This window comes from Carlito syrichta, unplaced genomic scaffold (assembly GCF_000164805.1).
Source record: "Carlito syrichta isolate Samal-C Ts95f unplaced genomic scaffold, Tarsius_syrichta-2.0.1 Scaffold268496, whole genome shotgun sequence".
In the NCBI taxonomy this organism is placed as follows: Eukaryota; Metazoa; Chordata; class Mammalia; order Primates; family Tarsiidae; genus Carlito; species Carlito syrichta.
The window spans coordinates 2,598-27,792 of NW_007212592.1; the positions used below are offsets into that span (position 1 = coordinate 2,598).

A 25,195-nucleotide genomic window follows, 5' to 3' on the forward strand; every position below is an offset into this window, starting at 1 on the left:
ATTCTAAGACAAGGAAATTGAAAAGCCTTTCTCATTTTGGCATTTAACTTCAAGTAATCTTAGCTAATGACACTCTAATGTACTGATCTCACTTCCCCTCACGGAAGGGAGTGGTAAAGGGAGAAAAAGAGGAAGAAGAGAAATTTTAGTTTCAAACAAAATACTCAGATTATGCTGCAACATCAAACAAAAGTGGGCATTTATATTTATAATAAGCCATGCTGTGCTGAAATCTGCAGCATGCTACTGACCCTCTGGGTGGGTTTGTGAGACTGGGTCTCTTATAGAATCCTCATCCCTCCCCAGGAATTTAGCTAGAATAGCCTAAACATTGGCTGGTCTACTCTATAGAATGGTGAGAGGTTTATTTCTTATGGTGGCTCTGAAACAAGGCTGAATGTAAAACAGGTACAGATGTCAGACATGTAGGAATCTGACTGAAAGAGAGAAATCAAGCTGAGAGGCAGAATGTCCTGACATTTTCAAAAACTGAGTTAACTATTATCCCCTTTTTCTCTTTGTAACAAAAGTACAATAGAGCAGGAATGAGGCAGGAAATAATGGCCTTGTCTTCTCCAGACCAAAGCCGGTTTCCATACCCATACCACAGCTATAAAAATGATTTATAAATACAGAAACAGAGTGGCTGATAATGAATAAAATATCCTTAGAAAGTACTGAACTGCAGCTGAAAATCTCTTTGAATATAAATAAATAAATCTTTGTGTCAACCAAGTCTCACCCTCCCTTTCCCAAAGATATGAGTGAAACCAAAAGAGGGGCAGAACATGCAAAAATTTTCACATTTTTAATGTAATGAATTTCTGATATTATAATGGAGTAGCATAAGGTGACAACCAAAAAAACAACTCTTGTAGTCTAATGTCTTAAAATCCACACACTTTCACCTTGCATGTGTGGAAGAAGAAAGAGCAGAAGATAAAATCACTTCCACCTGGACCACTGCTTTTCTTTATCTGTTAAAGGCACGTATATCACCCCCATCAGAGGCTTCATTTTGACGCTGCCATCTTGTAGTTTGTCATACTGCTCCAACATTTGGTTTCCACCTGCAGGCCCAACTGGTAATATCAATCTTCCACCAGGCTTTAACTGGTCTATTAGCTAAATAAATAAATGAATGAATAAAAAGAAAGAAAAACACATATACACTAGGTTATACATTTTATATAAATATCATTTAACATTAATGTAAACAACTTTTAGTGTCCATGACCGAAAGAATAAATGTACTTTATGTAGCATAGAGCATCACTCTATGCTCAAAACTCTTTATGTACTTTATGTAGCATAGAGTATCACTCGAGACTCAAACCTCGAAACGTTACAAAATCTAAATCTCTTTGAACACCCAACATGACATCACAAGTGGGTAATTTCACACCTAACCTCATGTGATGAGTCACAGTTAAAACTTTGTTTCATGCACAAAATTATTTAAAATATTGTATGAAATTACCTTCAGGCTATATATATAAGATGTATATGAAATACAAATGAACTTCATGTTTAGACTTGGGTTCTATCCCCAGGATATCTGGTTATATATACACAAATATTCTACAATCCAAAAAAATCTTTAAAAAAAATTCAAAACACTTCTGGCCCTAAGCATTTTAAATAAGGGATATTTTAACTGCATATACTTGAATTGTTATGCTATTACTCATCAATTAGCCTTCTCTATGAAACCACAAGTTCCTTGAGGACAGGAACTGTGTCTTACTCATCTTTGTGCTGCTAGCATCTAACACAGTATAACCTGGTATAACTGCAGTGCTCAAAACGTTCTAATTGAAGCATCTAATGCAGAACTGCCCTCTCGAGGAGGCCATGGGCAAAGCATACAATTCTAATGCCTGTGTGCCTGTTTTGAAACTTTGTGGGTTGGAAAGGAGAGGGTGAGGAAGGAGAAGTGTAGGAAATCAGCAAGGAATCCCTATTCTATTATTGTAGAATCTAGGACATCACTGAAGCAAAGAGAAGGGAATCCTAGTCTATAATTAAATTTAGGATTACCGGTACCATGAGGAGGGAAGGTAGGGCTGGAGTCCCTGCAGTATTAGAATGAGGATACCCTATCAATGAAGAACCAAGAACATTCAATGAAAGCCCCTCCAGTCAGAAAGCTTTTAAATCATGTTACCATTTTCATATAGCCTTATAGATTAATAAGAAGCAATAAGAAAGAAATCTTAGTTTGGATAGTATTTAATATCCCAGGGAAAGCTGCCCTCATTAAAATTTTGGTTGTCAGTGAGTCTTAATTTTTCCATTTTAATTTTTATCAAAGTAATACTTGGAAGTATATTTTGAGTTGTTTTTCTCAATTTCAAAGTTTACAAGGAAAAACATCAGACTTGCTCCCTCTCCGCAAACTTATTCCCTAAATGCAGTCATTTTAAACCCTATTAGCGGTGTCTTCCATAAGGATTGAGCTCTCGTAACATACATTCTGCTTCCTTCCCCCAATTCAATCAATCATAATTTTTATTAAAATCATTTTCAGTTATAACTGTGTAAATATGATTTGATGCTGAGCCAAGAAGAATACAGTGATTGTTTTCTTTCTTATATAATAGTTTTGTTTCCCTACAGCTAAAATTGAAGTCTATTCTTTCTTCATTCACTTAATTTTCTTTGTAAATGTGTCTAAATCCTTCTACCCTCCAATAACTTCTCAACAAAAATTCACAGTCAAACCTTCCTAATTAGTACTTTTTTTTTCTTTTCTGTAGACTCCTTTCTAGCAGCTTCCTCCTCTTGTTCCAAATCTGGACTGACCTGTTGCACAGCCTTCACCCTGGGACGACCCTCTGCAAATAACCCTGGGCACTCCCATACCTCTCTTTGGCCAAGATGCCCTACCCCTACTTGGTTTCCTCTTTTGGTTTTTCCTACTGTCTCCCCCTTCTCTTACTGCCTCATTTTTAAATGATATTATTATAGCAATTCCTCCAGAAGCACTGTGTGAAAATAGTGCAGGGAATATTCTTAAACAGATTGAGATTTGTAAGTCAAACTATCTTTATTTATTTGGTGATGTGTGTGCAAATATAATTCAAGGTTGGAAGTAATTTTCAGTTCAGAATTTTGATGGTTTGCTCATCTGACTTGTTGATTCAAACGCTGTTATTTTGCAGTCTGATACTCTTCTAATTACCAGTCTTAACAGAAGATCTGTTTTGCTTTTCAAGAAACATTTAGAACCTTCTCTTTTATCCCTAATATTCCAAAATTTCATGATGATACTGTGGTTTTTTTCTTATTTTAAAAATTCATTGTCTTGAGCACTTAGTAGATAGATATTTTCAAACTAACTACAGAATGATGTTTATCAGTGTTTGGAAAAATTTTTTCTTAGGGCTTAGTAGCAGCCCCTCTTTTTAGATCCATGCTTCACTCTGAATTCCAAGGTCTTAAAACCTCTAGTTCCTAAGCCTTTTCAGGTTTCTGCAGAGCAAACTGCTTCTGCATGCTATTCCTCTCTGCATTCTCTCATTTTACTTCCTCCCCACTTCTGGGTCAGTTATTACTCCATCTGCTTCCTAGTTTCACACACTGCAGAGTTCAGGATTACAGATATAATCTCCTAGTTCACTGAATATGGAGTTTATGTCTCTGCTTCCTGTTTTTCTAGTCGTTTTGGGGTGATATCCAAGAGGAGGCATAAACATCTTTAATGAAAAGATGTTAAAACTGGAAAGCTCCTTCAGACCACATACCTTTCAATTTAATCAGGTGTATATAGACCCCATAATACTTGCAAGTGCTACTATAACATTTAAATTCATATTGCGCTAAATCTAGAAATAGTGTTTGAGATCAGCTCAAGACCCTGGTAGGGAAGCTGGGCCTTACACCCACTCCTCTTGTTTGAACACAGTTCTATTCTATTTCACATTTTAACTATTCACTCTAAGCTGCCAATATTTTTTTAAAAAGTTAAAAACCCATTGGTAATATGCTTATATGTGAAAACTTATTGAGTTGTTTATTTATGACTCATACACTTTTCTACATTATGTTAATTTAATACTTCAATTAAAATGTGTTAAAACTGCTGGTTCAGTCTACCTTTTTTTTTTTTAAACAGACAACCAACAGGGTCAGAGAGATTAAATGATTTTCCCACTCATTCAGCCAATAAGCACTAAATCAATGACCAAAGCAAATCCCTTAACCTTCAGCTCCTCATAACTGATCTTAACATATAAAAAATAAAATTTTACAGGTTGGGGAAAGGATGAGACTATGCAGAAGAAGCAGTTACTTTCAACCCCAATCATCTAGTCAAGAACTACATAAAATTTATATGTAATAGAAACCTGGGATTTCAGTGATCTTTACAAAAGATTATTAAGGCCTGACATATATTTATCAGAGTCCTACTAAAATGAAAAATCAACATTGTACCTTGAATATTTCCTTGACTATATATTATACAATCTCGGAATGTTCTTTCTTCCCATTGCCAACAATGCATATCCTACTAGTCTTTTTTTTTTTTTTTTTTTGAGTTAGAGTCTCACTCTGTCGCCCAGGCTAGAGTGCAGTGGCACACTCACGACACCCCAGTGTTGAACTGCTGGGCTCAGGTAATCCAGAACTACAGGCGTGTGCTATCAAGCCCAGCTAATTTTTTGACTTATTGTAGAGATGAGGTCTCACCAAGTTGCCCAGGCTATTCTCAAACCCAGGGGCTCAGACAATCCCCTCACCTCAGCCTCCCAAAGTGTTAGGATTATAGGCTTGAGTCACCATGCTCTACCATATCCTACTATTCTTTAAGATTCACTTCAAGTTCCATCCCTATGTCAAGTCTCCTTAATTGCAAAATTCTCTCCCTTATCTACACATTTTCTTTGCCCGCCACTATATATCATATACTAAAGACAGGTTATCATATAATTAATTTTTCTATTATATGTGTGACACATCTCTACTAGGATACAAGATCTGTGAGGGTACAATGTATGACAAATACTTCTGGTATCTCCCATGCACCTAATGTATCTTGCATATTCTAGTATTTAACAAAACACCAAAAAAATTTTTTTTTAATTTTAATAAAGGAGGAAAAAAAAGCCTGGGTGTGGTAGCTCACACCTATAATCCTAACACTTTGGGAGGACGAGGCAAGAGGACTGCTTGAGCCCAGAATTTCAAGACCAGCCCAGGCAACATAGTGAGATCTCATCTCTACAAAAATTTTAAAAAATAAAACACCAAACTAAGTACCAGGTCATGAACTCCAAAGGGATTTTCTCAATTTTACTGTTGTCCTAGTTCCTACCCGGATCAAATACTGCTTCAAATAAGACAGTCATGGCCAGGCACAGTGGCTTACGCCTATAATCCCAGCACTTTGGGAGACTGAGGTGAGAGGATTGCCTGAGCCCACAGGTTCGAGACCAGACTGGGCAACTTGAAGAGACATCATCTCTACAATAAATCAAAAAATTAGCCAGGCGTGGCGGTGTGTGTCTATAATTCCAGCTACTTGGAAGGCTGAGGAGGAGGGATCGCCTGAGCCCAGCAGGTCAAGGCTGTTGTGGCTGTCCACTGCACTCCAGCATGGGCAACAGAATGAGTCTTTGACTCAAAAAGAAAAAAAATATAGCCATGAGCTTGTGTTTAGTAATTTTCCTGTCATTTACATAATTATTTGCATATGGAAAAAAAGTAATAGCTAAGTATAACCAAAAAGCATGACACAAAAGTCGAATTATATTTTGGACATCATCTAGAAGTCATCTCTATATAAGTCTTTTAGAGTTTTAGTTGAATAAAACACACAAACACCACAAAAAATCCCAACTCACTGCCTGGGGCACCACTGGGGCTGCAGCTCCTACATGAATAGCATCATAAGGGGCTTCTTCGGCATAGCCCATTCTTCCATCTCCCACTGAAAGAACAAAGTTACACTTTCAAACCCTGTTCAGATCAAACCTAATGTGAAGAATTATAGCACAAGAGGCTTAAAATGGAGACAGGATAGATTTTTCAATAAATGATCCTAGGACAACTGGATATTCATATGAAAAAAATATAACTGGGCCCCTACTTCACACAGATACAAAAATCACGGTCAGGAAGATCAAAGACCTAAATGTGAAAAGTTATAACAATAAAGCTTCTAAGAAGTAATATATGGGGAGGGGCACAGAACATCAATAAGGGCACCCACACTTTACCTGTATGATGACTACATATGTACCTAACCCTCATTTGTACCCCACATTTTAAAAATAAAATAATTTAAAAATAATTATAATATAGGAACATACTGCATGACTTCAGGATATCCTTAAGCATGACACAAAAAGCACTAGAAAAATTGGTAAGTCTGACTACAATAAAATTAAGAATGTTTATTCAACAAAACCTGCTAAGTATACCACAGAGGGAAAAATAAAATTTATAAAATGTATAAACAAAGGGCTAGAAGCTGTAGAAATCAAATAAAATACAAACAACCTAATACCTGAACAGGTACATTACAAAAGAGGAAATTCAAATGGTCACACACATTGAAAAAGGTAACCAACCTCACTGGTTAATAAGAAAATACAAAATTAAAATCACAATGAGATACAGTGCTATTCACTCACCAGGTAGGCAAAAAGATAAATTGTTTTTCTTTTTTAGTACTTAAAAGCAAATTTTTAAACAATGCAGTAATTACTTCGTGTATGTTATTTAGCTTGCTCTAGATTTTCTGAAAATAAAAATTCTCTGGAGAAGAGAGAAGAAATTTTTTAAGTTTCTTGATACTCACCAACCAGTTGCACTCTTCCTGAAGACAGAAGTGTTGGATCATCCTTTCTGACATTATTTATTGAGTCATCTACTAGCTCTTTAATGTGATCAATTCCTATGACTTTTCCACTACATCCAACCTGGAGGAGATAAAATAATTCAATAGCTCATTGAGCTGTTTTTTTAAATAGTGTCATTGAAATGTTTCTTATCTAAAGTCATATTCTACAATAAGAAATCAAAAATAAACAGCATAAGCCTCCAATTCAGTTGCTAAACAGTTTATCATAAATTATTTACCATATATAACCTTCTCAACTGTCACTCTCACAGAATATTTAAGCGATTAAGAAGAAAGAATTACAAAACCTTACAATACTAAGCAAAATTATCTTTCTTAGATTTCTAATTTTTAAATCCAGAACTATGAATTTAACTACTAGTATTAATGGTAGTATAATTTTTTAAAAATATAAATTCCACTTAAAAGCAGCCTAACTTTAAATGTTAAAATGCTACGTAAAAAATTTGATGGAGAGAGATTTTCTACCTTATTCTACTGCTGCTAGTGAAAAACATATATAAATATTAAAAGACCCAAATATTAATACTAACTGTTAAAAAAAAAGTAACATAATAAAGATTTTGCACAGTTGGACTACCTGGGTTCTTATCTAAGTTTTATCACTTATAACTTTATAACCTTGAAAAGTTAACCTCAGCTATAAAACTAGGAGTAAAATGGTGTTTACCCCATAAAGGACTTGAAGACTAAATAAAAGGATACATGAAAAGCACTTAGAACACGAACTAGCACGTGATAAATGTGTGAAAAACTTTAATTTTTTAAATTTAAAAATCATGAAAAACCTAGTGGTTTTTAAAAATAAATATTCCTCTAAAACTATAAACATGTTGAGTGTAGAGAACAAGTCACTAATTAAATGCTACTCTAACCTTCTGGGGGAAAAAATCTGATACCCATTAATAAGGACTTATCTTTTACAAAACATCTGAAAAAATATGTGAGTCCTTATTGTGTGCCAAGCACTGTTCTCGATGCTTAGGACACACCAATGACAAAATATCAGACAAAATTCCTACCTCCTTGGAGCTTACATTCTAGTGGGTCTGCTGATTATATATTTATAGCAAGTTACATGGATTCTAGTACAAGATGGATTCATAAATCACAACTTAAGTAGACCAGAATCTTCCAGTGTGGCACCCTGGCATAAGATTCTCATAATCAAACTGTTCTGATTATCTGAACACAGATAAACCTTTACTCCAAGGTATACTAGTGGTTCCCAGCTTATACTCTGGATAATAATTTACCAGATAAGTCTCTGATGATAAAAGTTGAAGCATAATACACAAGCCATTTTTCTAAGAGCACTTTTTCTACTGTCATTCCCAATAAACCTGTAGGAGTGTTTGGAAACCAGGCTCACCCTATTCTTTTCTGCCAAGTGAGAACTTGGAAGACTAGTGTGGAGCTACTGGCTGCCATCCTGGATCATAAGGGTAGAGCCTACATGATAATACAACCAATATGTAGGGAAAAAGTAAAACCAAACCAAGAAACAGAGAGAAATCCACTGTCAATAACAATGTCTGGTCTTTTAAATCCAGCCACACAAGAAGCCAGATTTACTTCTAGACTTCTCCATTATATAAACTAAATAAATTCCCTTTTAGCTCTGCCAGTTTGGGTAAAATATTCTGTCACAACAACACAATCCTAAGTGATGCTCATTCTAACTGCTCTCTTAACTCATTCGCGATTGCCAACGTAAATTTACATCATTCCAAATTCTGTTCCTGGTTGCCGATGACGTGAACTTACATCTTTGCAAATTCTGTTTCTGAATGCTGCAATGTTGTCATATGTATGTGCTATTATATTTTGCTTGAAAATGAATAGTGAGGGAGAGAGAAAGTTAATTGAGATAAGTATCTGATATCGACTATGCAATGTTGTTATTGATTTACATAGTTGGTAAAAATTGCAAATTGGTCAATATTTTGTTGCAATTAGTCTTGTATGCCTGTATTTTGATATTTCAGGACTTTCATACTTCAACACTAAAAATAATTTACCAGTCAGACACGGTGGCTCATGCCTGTAATCCCAGCATTTTGGAAGGCAGAGGCAAGAGGATTGCCTGAGCCCACGGGTTTGAAACCAGCCTGGGCAACATGGTGAGACCTTGTCTCTACAATAAATCAAAAAAATTAACTGGGTATGGTGGCGCACACCTGTAGTTCCAGCTACTTGGAAAGCTGAGGCGAAAGTATTGCCTAAGTCCTGCAGGTTGAGGCTGCAGTGGCTGTGAGTGTGCCGCTGCACTCCAGACTGGGTAACAGAGTGAGACTCCAATTCAAAAAAATAATAATAATTTACCATAATTATGGAAAATGAAGAAATAAATGCTGATGAGGTCGAAAGTGAATCCAGTGAACTTACTAGTGATAGTGAGACAAATAGTGATGTAACAATGCAATGTAAATGAATATATAATATACATTTGGTTTATAACCCAAATAAAAATACAAAGTACGGAATGCTAGTCAGAGTGGTATCTGAGGCAAATACTGGATGTGTCTGCAACTTTCAGTTGTATTGCAAAAAAAGTGACAATTTAGAAAAGACCATTTCTCTTGTGCTTAATGACAGAAGTTTGTGGCAACCAGCTTCAGATTTTTTAAATTTTTAAAAATTTTCACCTGCTCTGAGTATTAGGAAAGTGAAAAATTTGCCAATCAATGTGTTAATAGACAAACAAACAACATCAAAACCACTAGTGAAAAAAAACACAGCCAAATCATACAAATACTCTTCTGTTGGGGCCAGAATAAAAAAATATAACTCTTACCATACGTGCAAAACATGCAGTAAGAATTCCACTTCCAGATCCTACATCAAGAGCTTTAGCTCCTTCATGCAACTGATCAAATAGAAGTTCTAGTGCATATGCATGCTGTCAAAAGAACAAAGCAAATATTCATTCAAGACTCTAAAGATCACATACTATGGCATACAAAGTTACCATTTTTCCACCAACTTTTCTACTATTGTCATCTACCAAGACAACAAAAACATATATTTACACAGGAATTACATAATTCTCACTGTTAGAATTCTTATACTTAGATCAAGTGATTCCATCATTTTAGATCTCCAGAGTATGAATTTTTTAAATGTAATTAATCCAAAGTCAAAAGATAAAAGAATTTATAGTAAAAAGTCCCTACTCCACTCCCATTCCCAAACCATCCAGTTTAACACACTAAAGGCAACCAATGTTACCAGCTTCTTGTGATTTCTTCCAAAAAATATTCATCCTTAGAATACACAAGCAAATACATATAAATTTTTTCATTTATTATATCTTGAAAAATCTTTCACATCAATACTCAAACAGCTTTTTATTCTTTTTGTGGCTAAGAAGTATATTCTTGTATAAATGTTATAATAACAAGTATCACTAATGGGAGATATTCAAGTTATCTCTAATCCTCTATAACAAAAAGATAAAATAAACTTATAATGTATATCTGTAGGATAAAATGTAATAAGATATATAAAAACCTTGTAAACTGTATCTATACGATAAACTCCTAGAAGCAGAATCGAAGGGCCAAAGGATATATGTTTTCATGCTTACAGTATATATAAATTATATATAAAATCATATTCATTATGCTTTGGATCAAACCAAGAAATAAAACCTTCTTTACTTCATCCTTATAAACTTGTATGTCAGAGCTTTTGCAAAATATGAAGTTGAATCTAATAAATGTTATTTTAAAAGCTGTCCTTAAATGCCTGGCATTTTCATTATTAAAAATCATCAGGTTCATTAGCAATAAACACATTTACTACCAGATCTTGGTTCCAACTAATAAACTTAGGAAACTGTCTTTGGGCAACCATCTCAGCAACAACTGGTTCAGGCAAAAATCATAAATGGAAGCTAAAACTAATGAATTAACATCTGATGAATAAACAGGATAGTCAGGATATTGACATAATCTCAAAGTATTTGCCCAATATACTTAATAATCACAAAATGAAAAACAGTAACTTTACAATGGAATTCAGAAAAAAAAATTCTCAGTTAAACGTAGTTGACACTATCTTAATCAGATGATTAAAGTTAGCATCACAATTAGGGGACACACACTTAGGCCTCTGCTAAGATATTTCACTTCTGGGACATGCTAGGCAAAAATGCATAACCCATACCAAATTATGAGGAAACCTCAAACCCAAATTGATGGATAGCATATAAAATAAGTGCCCCATATTCATAAAAATTTTCAAGGCCATCAATGAAAAGAATGAAGAACTGTTCCTCAGTTTTTCTTTAAAGAAAACTAAAAAGACAAACAATCAAATTACATTCATGATATGCAATTTTCTTTTCCTGTAAGGAATACTTATAGTCTGTAAGCTTGCTAACAGTATTATAGCAATATTAATTTCCATATTTTGAAAAGCATACTGTGATTATGTACAAGAATATCCTTACTTTTATAGAGGTAAAGAGTATTTGCCTGCAGTTTACTCTCAAAGAGTTCAGAAAAAAGGAAATAAATACACACATTCATATGGAAGAGGGACCAGAAAGAGAAAGAATAAATGATAAAGCAAATGTGGTCAAATAACATTTGGGGAACATGGGTAAAGGTATACAGGAATTGAATTATCTGTACAACGTTTCTGTAAGTTTGAAATTATGTCAGAATAAACTTATTTTATCATCAGAAATAGACAATGTCAAAATGAAGGGCAGAATGGAAACTCCCTATTCTGCAAAACTAATCTAGGTGATAAAAGTCAGAATACTGGTTATTTTGGGGAACTAAGAAAGGGCCCCAGGGAACCTTCTGAAGTGACAAAAATGTCCTGTATTTTGTTCTTGGTAGGGGTTTACATATGTGCACATGTAAAGATTCATCAAGCTGTAAACTTAAGATGTATACTTTATCATGTACCTATTATAAAAACATTTTTTAAAAACTACTTATTCTGGCCGGGCTTGGTGGCTCAGCCTGTAATCCCAGAGCTTTGGGAAGCCGAGATGAGTGGATTGCTTGAGTTCGCGGGTTCAAGACCAGCCCGGGCAACTCATCTCTACAATAAATCAAAAATTAGCCAGGCATGGTAGCATGTGCCTTTAGTTCCAGCTACTTGGAAGGCTAAGGCGGAAGGATCGCCAGAGCCCAGCAGGTCAGTGCGGTGGCCGGGAGCGTGCCAGTGCACTCCAGTCTGGGCGATGGAGTGAGACTCCAACTCAAAAACCCCCCAAAAAACCTACTTATTCTAAACACTAAAAGGAGATGATCAATATGTACTTCTTGATATGATACAACAGGAATGACCCATTAGAAATTGTTCTTGAAAAATTTTTTTAAAGGAACAAGTTAAACACCACAAGGGAAAAAAATCAACCAAGTTCAGAACATGGGAAATTCTATATGATGAATGAAATAGTTTCATCAATAAATAAATTACATTTTTTTAAAAAGTGGGGGGCAACCCCTTCAGGTCCCCTCCCGCTGTGGGAGCTTTTCTGTCTTCTCAATAAATCCTGCTTTCTCACTTTAATAAATAAATAAATAAATGGATTTTTAAAAGAGACTAAAAAAACTAAAACAAAACCAAAAAGAGTCAATGTATGGACCCTGTTTGGGTACTGATCTAAGTAAATTAACTACAAAATTTTTTTTAAGAAAATGGAAAAGTTTGAACATGGACATAAGGCAATCTTGTAACATTGTTAGGTATGGAAATCGCATTGTAGTTGTGTTTTTAAAGTAACTGAGATTTACACTAATGTATCTGGGATAAAATAATGCTTGGGATTTGCTTTAAAATACTTCAGCAAAAGAGAGAGAGTTAGATAAAACAAGATTAGCAAATTGTTGGTAATTATTAACGCTTAGTGACTATTACCTAAGGTTCATTATACTATTTTATTTGTGTGTGTGGTATTGGAACTCTTCCATAATAATGTTTTTTTCAAACAAATTAAAGCTATCTTTTCTCCCAAATAACACATGAGAAGGCCTTTAACAGATGTAGCATCACATAATCTAAGAGTTTTCAAATTTTCAAACCAGAAAGTCCACAGAACCCTGTTAGGGGTAACAAATAAATTTGTGTTAGATAGCTGTTTTTTGGCCGGGTGCAGTGGCTCACACCTATAATCCCAGCACTTTGGGAGGCCGAGGTGAGAGGACTGCCTGAGCCCGAGGGTTTGAGACCAGCCTGGGCAACTTGGCGAGACCTCATCTCTATAATAAATCAAAAAATTAGCCAAGTGTATTGGCACATTCCTGTAGTTCCAGCTACTTGGAAGGCTGAGGAGAAAGAATCACCTGAGCTTAGCAGGCTGAGGTTGCGGTAGTCAAGAGTGCCACTGCACTCCAGCCTGGGCAACAGAATGAGACTACAACTCCAAAAAAAAAAAAAAAAAAAAGGCTGTTTTTTCCCTCAGTCTATTCCAAGTTCATGCACTGCATTTGCCAATCTAGAATATGCTCCCCCAATTCTCCTCCTCCACCTACCACCTAGAACGCTGACTCATTTAAGAAGTCCTAGCAAGCTGTCCCTACACAGAATGCCCTACGTTCTACATGTGTCTACTTCCTCAGGGTTAGATTCAGACCAAAGACTTCTAGCAAGAGCACACACAGGTCTTACTGTACACCTCCTCAACAGCATCCTGTCAGGAAGCATGTAAAACTGGGCCATCTCACTACTGGACATGTCAGCCTCAACAATTCAGTAAACATAGTGACCAACAGATCACCCTATTTTCAAAGTAAATTTTTTTCTTTATAATTAAGAAGTGACATGTGGGATAATAATTTGAGACACGAATATTTTTGCTCTGCAATGTCTTCCTCCTCATAGATTTAGATTCATTAATAATTTTTACCTAATTCAAATATTACACTGATGACTAAAAAATAGGTGATTGTTAAAAGTTCATTATTCTTTATACATTAACTGGCATCCTTCTGTTTTTATGTAAAAAAGTTTTCAGTTTTTTTTTTTTTCTGTCTTGTTCTTTTTCTTTTTAAATCTCCATGGACTCCCATATTTTTGTTTTTCCATTCACTGTTATAATCTGTTATCTTCATCTCTTGACCACTGCATATACCACATTTTTCTTTACCACTCTGGGAAATATTCCAGGATTTAAAATACTCCCAAGTTTGTGATTTTAAGGTTTAATAGATGCAGATGTCATTTATCATGTTTTCCTTATTAAGAGTTATAAATTAGTTAGAAAATGTAAGTAGGCCCAGTGTGGTGGCTCAAGCCTGCAATCTCAGCACTTTGGGATGCCAAGACAAAAGGACTGTCTGAGCCCAGGAGTTCAAGACCAGCCTGGGCAACTTGGCAAGACCTTGACTCTACAATAAATCAAAAAATTAGCCAGGCGTGGTGGCATGTGCCTGTAGTTCCAGTTACTTGGAAGGCTGAGGCAGAAGGATTGCCTGAGTTTAGCAGATTGAAGGTGTGGTAGCCGTGAGCATGCCACTATACTCCAGTCTGGGCGACAGAGTGAGACTCAGATTTAAAAAAAAAAAAAAAAAAAGAGAGAGAAAAAAGAAAAGATAATGTAAGTAATAAAACATGTATCCTTTCTGGAAGAACATTCTGACACTAGCTATGACATGAATGAACCTTGTGAACAATATGTTAAGGAAAAAAAAGCCAGTCACAAAAAGACAAATACTATATGATCCCACATATACAAAGTACCTAGAGTAGTCCAATTCATAGAAACAGAAAATAGAATGGTGGTTGCCAGAGGCTGGGATGAAGAAGGAATGGGGAAAAGGGGAGTTGTTATTGAATGGGTATAGAGTTTTAGTTCTGCAACATGAAAAGAGCTTTGAAGATTGGTTGCATAATAATGCCAATGCACTTAACACTACTAAGCTGTACATTTAAAAATGGTTAAAATGGTAAATTTTATGTTACACATATTTTAATGCCATTAAAAATTTTAATACATTTAAAGAAAATGCATTTTCACCAATAAAAAGACAAATAACCCAATTAAGAAATGAGTAAGGCCAGGCAGGGTGGTTCACACCTATAATACAGCACTTTGAGAGACTGAGGCAGGAGAATTGCTTGAGCCCAGGTCTGAGACCAGCCTGGGTAATATAGTGAGACCTCATCTCTACAAAGCAAACAAAAAAATTACAAAATAGCTGGGTACGATGGCTCATGCCTGTAGCCCTGGTGACTTGGGAGGCTGAGGTGGGAGGATCACTTGAGACCAGGAATTTGAGGCTGCAGTGAGCGGTGATCATTGTACTCCAGTCTGGGTAACGGAGTGACCCTGTACTCCAGTCTGGGTAACAGAGTGACACCCCAACTCAAAAAGAAAAAAAAAATTTAATAAACATTACTGCAAAGGAGATACACAGATGGCCAATAAGCACACAGTAAGCTATTCAGCATCATTAACCATTAGGAAAATGCAAATCAAAACCACAATGAGTAGAGAAATTGGAATAATCATATATTGCTGGTGGAACTATAAAATGGTACAGTCACTTTGGAAAATGGTTTACCAGTTCCTCAAAATGCTAAACACAGAGTTACCATATGACCCAGCAATTCCACTCCTAGGTATATAATGTGCCCAAGAAAAATGAAAGCATAGAACCACACACAAAAAAACTGTGTCCACAAATGTTTATAGCAGTATTATTTAGACAGCCAAAAAGTGGAAACAATTCAAAAGTCTATGAGCAGCTGATAAACAAAATGCAGTATATCCAGACAATGGAATACTGCTCAGTCATAAAAAGGAATGCAGTACTGATTCATACTATGACATGGATAAATCTTAAAAACATTAACTAGGCCAGGCATGGTGGTTTAAGCTTGTAATTCCAGCACTTTGGGAGGCAGAGGCAAGAAGTTTGCCTGAGTCCAGGAGGTCGAGATCAGCCTGGGCAACTTGGAGAGACCTCATCTCTACAATAAATCAAAAAATAAGCCAGGTGTGGTAGCTGGTACATGCCTGTAATTCCAGCTGAGGTGGAAGGATCAGCTGAGCCCAGCAGGTTGAGACAGCGGTGGCTGTGAGTGTGCCACTGCACTCTACCCTGGGCAACAGAGAGAAACTCCAACTCAAAAAAAAAACAGTCACAAAAGGCCATTTATTATAAGATTCCATTTACATGGAATGTCCAGAATAGGCATATCTATAAAAACAAAAAGTAGATTAGTAGTCTCCAGGACCTGGGCAGAGCAGGGGGTGGGAACTGACGGCTAATGGGTATGGGGTTTCTTTTTGCAGTGATGAAAATGCTCTGAAATTAGACAGTAGTGATGTTTGCACAACTCTGAAGAGATTAAAACCACAGAAATGTATACTTTAAAGGAATGAATTCTATTGTATATGAGTTATATATTAATAAAATTGCTATTTTTGGTTGTTGTTAAAAAAAATGCATCCTTTGCCATGGAGTAACTGTCACGTTTTTTTTGGCAGTGAACTGAACATCCAGGACCAAACTTCTATGGAAAGAAAAAAAATCACACAGTATTACCTGAAAATATACCCTGCCAGTCAACTTCCAAAACATGCTGGGTTCCTGTTCTCCAATATAGCTTTCAAAATTAGGTAAATGCTTCTACATAAATCTTTCAATTTAAGTAGTAGTTCAAACTGTTGGCAGGTCTTAAGACTATGACTTTTCCGGGCTCGGTGGCTCAGCCTATAATCCGGCGCCTTTAGGAGGCTGAGGCGAGTGCATTGCCTGAGCCTGAGGGTTCGAGACCCGCCTGGGCAACTTGGCGAGACCTCATCTCTACAATAAATCAAAAACTAGCTGGGCGTGGTAGCGCACACCTGTAGTTCTGGCTGAGGTGGAAGGATCGCCGGAGCCCAGCAGGTCGAGACTTTGGTGGCCAGGAGTGGCCACTGCACTCAATTCTGGGCGACAAAGTAAGACTCCAACTCAAAAAAAAAGAACTATGACTTTCCTAAACATTAATTTATCTTAAAAGGTAATAAATAAATAGGCCATTCCTATTTCATGTTTAAATAAGTAAATAACAGGAGCGGTGGTTCATGCCCATAATCCCAGCACTTTGGGAGGCAGAGGTGAGAGGATTGCCTGAGTCCAGGGGTTTGAGACCAGCCTGGATGACAGAGTGAAGACTCGTACTCAAAAATTAATTAATTAAGTAAATAAATAAATAAATGCATAATGGGTCAAGTACATACAGTAAAAATACAGATCTCACTTCCACTTCAAATCACCTAGTTCCCTACCTTAGAAAAAATCATTTTTCGTTTTCATTCCTATAGAAAAATAAATGTGCATGTACTTGATTTTTGTACATTATAGAACACTCTCATGCACTGTCTCTTGAATTACAGAACACCCTTATACGCACTGTCTCTTGAAGACTTTACCATTTTCATGCTTGCAGAGCTTCCTCTTTTTTTTTTTTGAATCCCGGTCTCATTCTGTTGCCTAGGTTGGAGTGCAGTGGTATGATCACAGCTCACTGCAGTTTCAACTCTTAGGCTTGGACAATTCTTCCACCTCAGCCTCCCAAGTAGCTAGGACTAGAGGTGCATGCCACCATGTCTGGCTAATTTTTTTTTTTTTATTGCCTAGGTAGGTCAACTTCCTCATTTAACAGCTTCACAATACTCCACAACATGGACATACCCTTAGTTACAATGGTTCAACTTGTGACTTTTGGACTTTATAATGGTATACAATGTTGCCAAGATATGTCAGATTTTTTTAAGGGCTTCTATGTTTTTGGTCAAGCTTTAAAAAAGCCTTTTCTATTGAATTTTAATAAATATATCCTTTTTTTCCCCCTAATACAATAATCAGTTCACTTGAAGTACATACATAGAATTTATTTTGGTATAAAGTTTAAATAAAAGCTTCTACAAACTCAAATTCTTGCAAAGAATCAGAATAAAGCTATTGTTCTTTCCACCAAAATACAACAGAGTACTCATTCAAATATTGACATATAAGACTCAAAAAAATTCCCAACAAATTAAAAGTGCTAGATTACTTAAAATACGTCCTTCTCACAAACCTATGCACCCTCATGGAAGCTACACTTAACCATTTCCTAATGAATTTTCCAAATAAAATGCAAAATGATATTCAACTTGAGGTTTCTATAACATGTCCACTACACTATTTAAAATATTCTCTTCTTTAATTAACTCATCATTAAATAACCTTTCATGTTCAATTTTTACATGTCATAGAAACTAATGACATCACCAAAAACTTTAATATGACAGTTTCCACCAAGAAGAGCTCCTTCTACAGACCATGTATTAGGTTAAAAACTGAAAAAGAATAAGATGCTCATTACCAATTTACATAGATGACAAAATTGATATAATTAAAATTTTAAAACTTTCTTAAAATCTTTTTTACTGAAGAGAAACAGATCACACAGAAAAAGGTGATCTACCCGGAACCAAATGAACAAAGGTAACTTACCATGTGTGGAGCACTGATTGTTGCTTGGAAACCTGCAAAACAAGAAAAGAACTACTGATACATTCAGTTGCAAAAATATACTGGATATTTCATATAATTCCTTTTTTAACATCCATACATATTTTTTCACAATAATTCTTTTTTAAGTTTTATGATTTCAAGAAAATAAAACTTTTACTTGTTAAAGTTCTGCCACATAGTAGTTAAAATTAGAAAATATAACCATGCCAGAGGCTAATGTGCTCATCTAGTAAAACAGTCCCAACTATTTCCACAAATTTCTTCTCCTGTATTATTTGGCTAAGAAAGGAAGAATTTCAGTAAGTTGAGAGTTGATACATTTTTTACTTGTTTTTCCTTCACATTCATATTTTTAAAAAGTTTCCATATATAATAGGTATGCAAAATCTGTACAAAATTAAACTACTTAATATTTCTGGCAATCTTAAAAAAACCAGAGCAACTAGCAAAGTATCTTAAGAGACTAATAAACTACTTCATCTTATTCTGCCTCTTATATGATGTAAATTAACACAATTTTTCTTTGTTCTTAGCTTTCAGTTTCTTTTCTTCCAGTGTTGCTTTCTCAAAACTTATTTACCTGCTGCTTTCTGCCTCTGAAGCAATTTTCACTGAGCGGTGGTAGCAGGTGCCTTCGGGGTTCAGAAGCTCCCCAGGATCTTCTCTGCTGGCTGTTACTGTGCTTCAAAAGAAGATAGCATGGCAGCTGGCTGACAGAATCCTGAGGCACTTCTAAGCCTCAAAGGCGCCCACTGCCAAGGCTCAGCAGTTCAGCAAAACCTGCTTCAGGAGAAGGAGTTAAATATGGGACTTTCTAAAACAAACACAAGCCAAAAAAATCAGGGCAAGTGAAGCAGAGAAGTTGGTAATAACCTAAGTACACTTATTTTCTTTAAATATTGATTTAAGAAATGAATGCTGATGAGAAAAGCAATCTTTAGTTAGAATTAAGGCCTCTAAAGAAAACTTAGCACTCAGCTAAAACTATAAGTTTTCATTAAGAGTTTTGTTTCCATTAATATATTTTATCCAAAAAATGTTTAAATTGTTTATACATATTACATATTGTTTGTTAAAACAGAAAAAGATATATCATTTTATTAAAATAGATGTTTCAGATTATGAAACTTACTAAATCATAACATTAAAAATAACAAGGTAATAATAGGTAAACATCTGTGTCTTTTCCTACTTGCAAAAATCATAAAGTAAATGAGGAAAAGTGCAACATTTTCAGAAATCTAAATCTTACCTATTGATTGTGGAGAATCCATATAAGGGTTACATTTTGCATAGTGCGAGCGGTCTGTAGCCAGCATCACTTCAAATACTTTATCTGTCTTGATGATTCCATTTTCTGAAATGAATGAGGCAAATCTTTTCAGCAGAGTGACATAATCAGACGCATTTTAGAAGAATTACTCTGGTTGCACTATAGGGACTGGACTGGGAGACAGAATTACTGGGAGTTGTTGCAATGGCCCAGGTAATGGCAATCTGGTCTTTAATGATAACAGTAAAAGCAGAGGGAAGTAGGATTTGAGTTTATTTAGTAGTTAATAAATACTTGACTGACTGGATTTGGAGATGGGAGTAGGGGTAAGGGTTGAGATGCTGATACCATTCACTGATTTCCAAAATCCTGGAGAAGGATCAGAGGAAAGGGGCAAATTATTTATTCAGGTATATATTCAGGTAGGGGTTATAGATCCTACAAGAGGGGATATTCAGCTGTCAGTTATACACATGGATCTGAGGCTCAGGAAAGAGATCTAGGATAGAGGCATAGATTTCTATTTCTGTAGACAACAACTGAAGTGAATTAAAAGTGGTCAAGGAAGAAGAGAGAAGAAAAACAAAAGCCAGCATTAAAGATATATGCAAAGAAGTGCAGCCTTATACCAAAAAGAAATAAAAACATATGACCACATAAACTTATACAGGAATGTTCACTGCAGCATTATGTAGAAAAGCCAAAAGGTGGAAACAATCCAAATGTTCATCAACGAACAAATAAACAAAATGTTGTATATCTATACAATGAAATATTATTTACCCATAAAAGGAATGAAAGACTGATTCACATCACTACATGGATGGATCTTGAAAACATTATGCTAAGTAGACCAGACATGGTGACTCATGCCCATAATTCTTGCATTTTGGGAGGCAGAGGCAGGAGAATTGCTTAAGCCCAGGAGTTCGAAACCAGTCTGTGCAACACAGTGAGACCTCATCTCTACAAAAAAATAAAAAATATTAGTTGGGTGTGATGGCGCATGCCTGTAGCCCTAACTACTTCCCAAAGTGGAAGGATCACCCGAGCCCAGGAGTTCAGGGCTGCATTGAGCGGTGATCTGTGCCACTGCACTGCAGTCTGGGTAACAGACTCCAACTAAAAAAACAAATAATATGGTAAGTGAAAGAAGACCACATATTGTATGAGCCTATTAAATAAGATGTCCAGAACAGGCACATCTATAGACAGGAAATAGATTAGTGGTTGCTTAGGGCTAATGATGATGGGCGAATAGGAGGGTGAGACTGAGTATCTGTTTGAGGTAACAAAATATTAAGTTGACCATAGTGATGGTTGCATGTATTTGTGAATAAGAACTAGTGAACTGTACAATTTAATTGAGTGATTTAGATGATATGGAACTATAATGTACCAAAACTGTTTTTTAAAAAAGTCAGTGGAACTGGGGGTAACCACTACCAGAAGCACTGCTTCTGAAGGAAAATCAGATAAATAGCAAGAGTATAGTACCTTTTGGGAGATGTGGCAATAAAGGGAAAGAAAGAATAAAGCTAAGAATCCTGCATGAACAAAAAACCAACAAGGTATGCTAACTTCTACCCTCTCCCCATCACTGCTACCAATACCATCAGCCATTAAAGAAACTGCAAGTCAGCTGGGCATGGTGGCTCACTGGTGGGAAAACTGGGAGGTACTTTGGGAGGTTGAGGTGAGAGGATTGTTTGAGGCCAGGAGTTTGAGACCAGCCTAAGAAACACAGCAAGACCCTGTCTCCATTTTTATATTAAGAAAGGAGGAAAAGGAAAGGAAAGAAAAAGGAAAAGAAAATAAATAAAATGAAACTTCAAGACACTATACAGACAGGACAGGATGCTCTTGAACCCTGTCCACAAAATGCCTAAAACTAGGAAAGAAAGAAAAAAAGCAAACCAATGCAACTCAAAGCTATTGTAAAAAGAAAACTAACTGCAAATCAAAATATTTCAGCTGATTAAACAGAACCAACATTTAAAACAATATTCTAAGAAAACTCCCAGAAAGTAAGTAAAAATATTATCAGAACAATTAATGCAATATACATTCTAAAGAAACTATCAGATTTTAAAGGCAAGGAAAAAAGATCAAATTACCTAGTAAGGGTAAAAAAAAAAAATTTAGTAACCACAGGTTTCTTTTTGTTGTTGTTGCTGTTGAATTGGAGTCTCAACTCTCTTGCCCAGGCTAGAGTGCAGTGGCACACTCAAGGCCACCTCAGCGTCGACCTGCTAGGCTCAGGTGATCCTTCTGCCTCAGCCTTCCAAGTAGCTGGAACTACAGGTGCATGCTACCATGCCTGGCTAATTTTTTATTCATTTATTGTGGAGACTAGGTCTTGCCAAGTTGCCTGGGCTGTTCTCAAACCCATGGGCTCAGGCAATTCACTTGCCTCGGTCTCCCAAAGTGCTGGGATTACAGGCTGAGCCACCGAGCCTGGCCACAGGTTTCTTAAAAGCATCATTCAAAGCAAAACAAGAATAAAGCAGCATTTTCAGGAAATTCAGGGAATAAAAGTGCAAGTCAACAATAAAAGTGAGTGAATTACTGATACATCCAACACCGTCAATGAATCGCAAAAGTACTAATGTAAGTGAAAGAAGCAAGGCAAGGAGACTATATACTATGTCATTCCATTTAAAACAAACTCTAGAAAAGCCAAAACCATAGTTGCACAGGCCAATCTGTAGTTGCTAGGGGTTGGCAGTGGAGGGAAGAGATCAATTACAAAAAGACCGGAGGGAACTTTTTGGGTGAAAGCAGCATTCTATAGTAAAGATCAGCAAACATCTGTAAAAGGCCAAATAGTAAATATTTTAGGCTTTGCAGGCCATACAGTCTCTGCTGCAACTACTAAACGCTGCCACTGTGGTACAAAAACAGTCACAGACACTACATAAATAAGATTGTGTTATGTTCCAGGTAGCAGGCAGATTTGGCCTGTGGACTGTAGTTTGCTGACCTTTGTTTTATATCATAATTTGGGTGGTGATCATGCACTATATGTGTTTGTCACACTTTCCAAATTGCATTCTTAACACTGATAAAATTCAATGTAAATTACACCTCAATAAAGCTGATTTTTAAAAGTATAAGTCAAGGATTTTATACTCAGCCAAGGTGTCCTTCAGATATCAAGGCTAAAGAAAAAAAGTGTTTTGAACATGCAAGAACTCAGAGAATGCTGTACACACAAGCCCTTAGTGAGGAATCTTCTAGGGGATATGCTTTATCTACCCAAGAGATAACCAGTGATACGTCAGCCAAGGACACATATCCAACTGTAGAAGCAAAGACTAAAATAAGGATAGGGACATGTGAACTAACAATACTTAAAATATTATGTATTCTAACAAAGCAGAAAGCACATAACTAAAAACAATGAGAAAAAAAGTAGAATTAGATCACCATTGTGTGGGTAACAGAAGGAATCAAAGATACCACTTAATACTGATAGATCAGATAGTAAAAAGATACAAAAAAGATAAATTAACAGCACCATACAAGCCTTTTAAATAACAAAAGAATTTTTTTTTAATAGCAAACAACACATATCAAATGGAGAAAACACTGTAAATAGTCATAGCTGGGCAATATGATAAACGTAATCTTCCCATTTTAAAATATACATTTTGGAAAATAACCCAAAATAGAAAATATTTCTACACAAAAAAAGCCTAGGCAGACTACCCAAAAGATGATTAAAATAAAGCAGTGCAGTGGCTCACACCTGTAATTCCAAGACTTTGGGAGGCTTAGGCACAAGAATTGCTTGAGGCCAGGAGTTTGAGACCAGCCTGGGGAACATAATGAGAGACCCCTCTTTACAAAAACTAAATAAATTAACCAGACATGATAGCATGCAGCTGTAGTCCTAGCTACACAAGAAGATTGCTTAAACATAAGGGTTTGAGGTTACAGTGAGCTATGATTGGGTCATTGCTGCAGCCTAGGCAACAGAGTGAGACGCTGTCTTAAAAAAACAAAACAAAATAAAACAGTGAAAGTATTTTTTAAGTTTCAAAAGCAAAGTAATAATAATAGAGATATTTACTGAATATTTACCATGTGATAGGTACACTCCTAAGAACTTTCCATTAACTATCTCTTTTAGGATATGAACTCACAAATTATGAAATAATCTTATGCCATCTTAACAAGCCTATAAATTAGGTACTATTATTGCTCCATTTTACAGATGATAAAGTTGAGATAAGAAACACTAGTTAAGTAGTCCAAGATCAAACACAAATAAGAGGTAGGGCCATTGATGTCAGCTTTCCAATGAGCATTCTTTTTCACTGCTGGTGGGAAAATAAAATGATATAACCTTAAAAAAAAAAAATGTTAGCTTTCTGTTTACCACATCACTGTACTGCTACTAACATATTCAAATAGCTTAGTGGGGTCCACCAATTCATCTCCCAAAATAATTCTTGAGTTATTCATTTCCCTGAAATTCAAATTCCAGTGGTGTGATTCACAGACTTTCAAGGCTATATAAGAGGCCTCAGATGCCATCAAGTCTAACTTCATAAATTGGTATCATATTCTATTTTTTTTTTTTTTTTTTAATAATTAATCAGTATTTTTATTATAGTTTTGTGGGGTACAGTTAAGGGTTAGGTGTACAATTACGTTTCATTCAGACACCCTGTTGATAAGAGGTGTTTTCCCAGCCCCAGACAGATATTTGCTACTGTTAATCCCCTCCCCCTCCCCTCATATTCTATTAATGTGATTCTTACTAGCTCAAATAGCCCTTTCCACATTCAAACCATTCTGATTATTAGAAAATTTCCCTGTATTAAGATGAATCTTCCTTTTTATAACTCACTCACATGAACCCTTAGTGTTGTTCCCTGCAGCCACAAAGAATATACTGAACTTTCTATCTGGCCAATCTTTTTTACACATCTGAAGATTTATCATAAGTACCTCAAGTCTTATTTTTTACAGGTTAAGCAGTCTCATTCAATATTACAATTATTAATGAATTTTTAAAACCATCATCATATTAACTTTATTCATGCTTCTCTAGATGGATAGTTAAAGTGTAACATTTTAAATATTTCATTCAAGGCATATTTAAAAAAATCAAAGTAAATTAAATAAATCACTTCTTTCAAGCTAGATAATATACTTCTTTCAAATTCATGTGAGTTTGACTTCTTTCTTACTCTATACTAAACAGGCATATGAAATTTACTAAAAACTCAATTGTTTTTAATAGCATGTCATCAGTTATTTATTAAGAAGCTGAACAAACCAAGGCTCAGAATAAAACTTTTTTTTTTTTGAGTTGGAGTCTCACTCAGTCGCCCAGACTGGAGTGCAGTGGCCGCTCCCAACCATCGCAGCCTCAACCTGCTGGGCTCCAGCGATCCTTCTGCCTCAGCCTTCCAAGTAGCTAGAACTACAGGCGCGCACTACCACATCCCAGCTAAATTTTTTGATTTATTGAAGAGATGACGTCTCGCCAAGTTGCCCGGGCGGGTCTCGAACCCATGGGCTCAGGTAATTCACTCACCTCGGCCTCCCAAAGCGTGGGATTAC

At 35.9% G+C, this 25,195-nt stretch overlaps 1 protein-coding gene across 4 annotated transcripts in view; it reads right to left on the minus strand.

Moving 5' to 3' along the window:
* Window positions 1-792: 792 nt before the first annotated feature.
* PCMT1 (protein-L-isoaspartate (D-aspartate) O-methyltransferase) overlaps window positions 793-25,195 on the minus strand; it is a 32,664-nt gene continuing 8,261 nt past the window's right edge. The window contains exons 2-7 of one of the 4 annotated variants that reach the window (XM_008052234.1): window positions 19,598-19,702; window positions 18,325-18,356; window positions 9,666-9,770; window positions 6,806-6,926; window positions 5,847-5,932; window positions 793-1,125 (exon numbers count right to left, since the gene is read on the minus strand). In XM_008052234.1, coding sequence (XP_008050425.1) covers window positions 946-1,125; window positions 5,847-5,932; window positions 6,806-6,926; window positions 9,666-9,770; window positions 18,325-18,356; window positions 19,598-19,702 — 629 coding nt within the window. In that variant the 3' untranslated portion in view covers window positions 793-945. The remainder of the gene's footprint in view (window positions 1,126-5,846; window positions 5,933-6,805; window positions 6,927-9,665; window positions 9,771-18,324; window positions 18,357-19,597; window positions 19,703-25,195) is intronic. The other 3 variants (XM_021709637.1, XM_021709635.1, XM_021709636.1) reach the window with 3 other exon arrangements.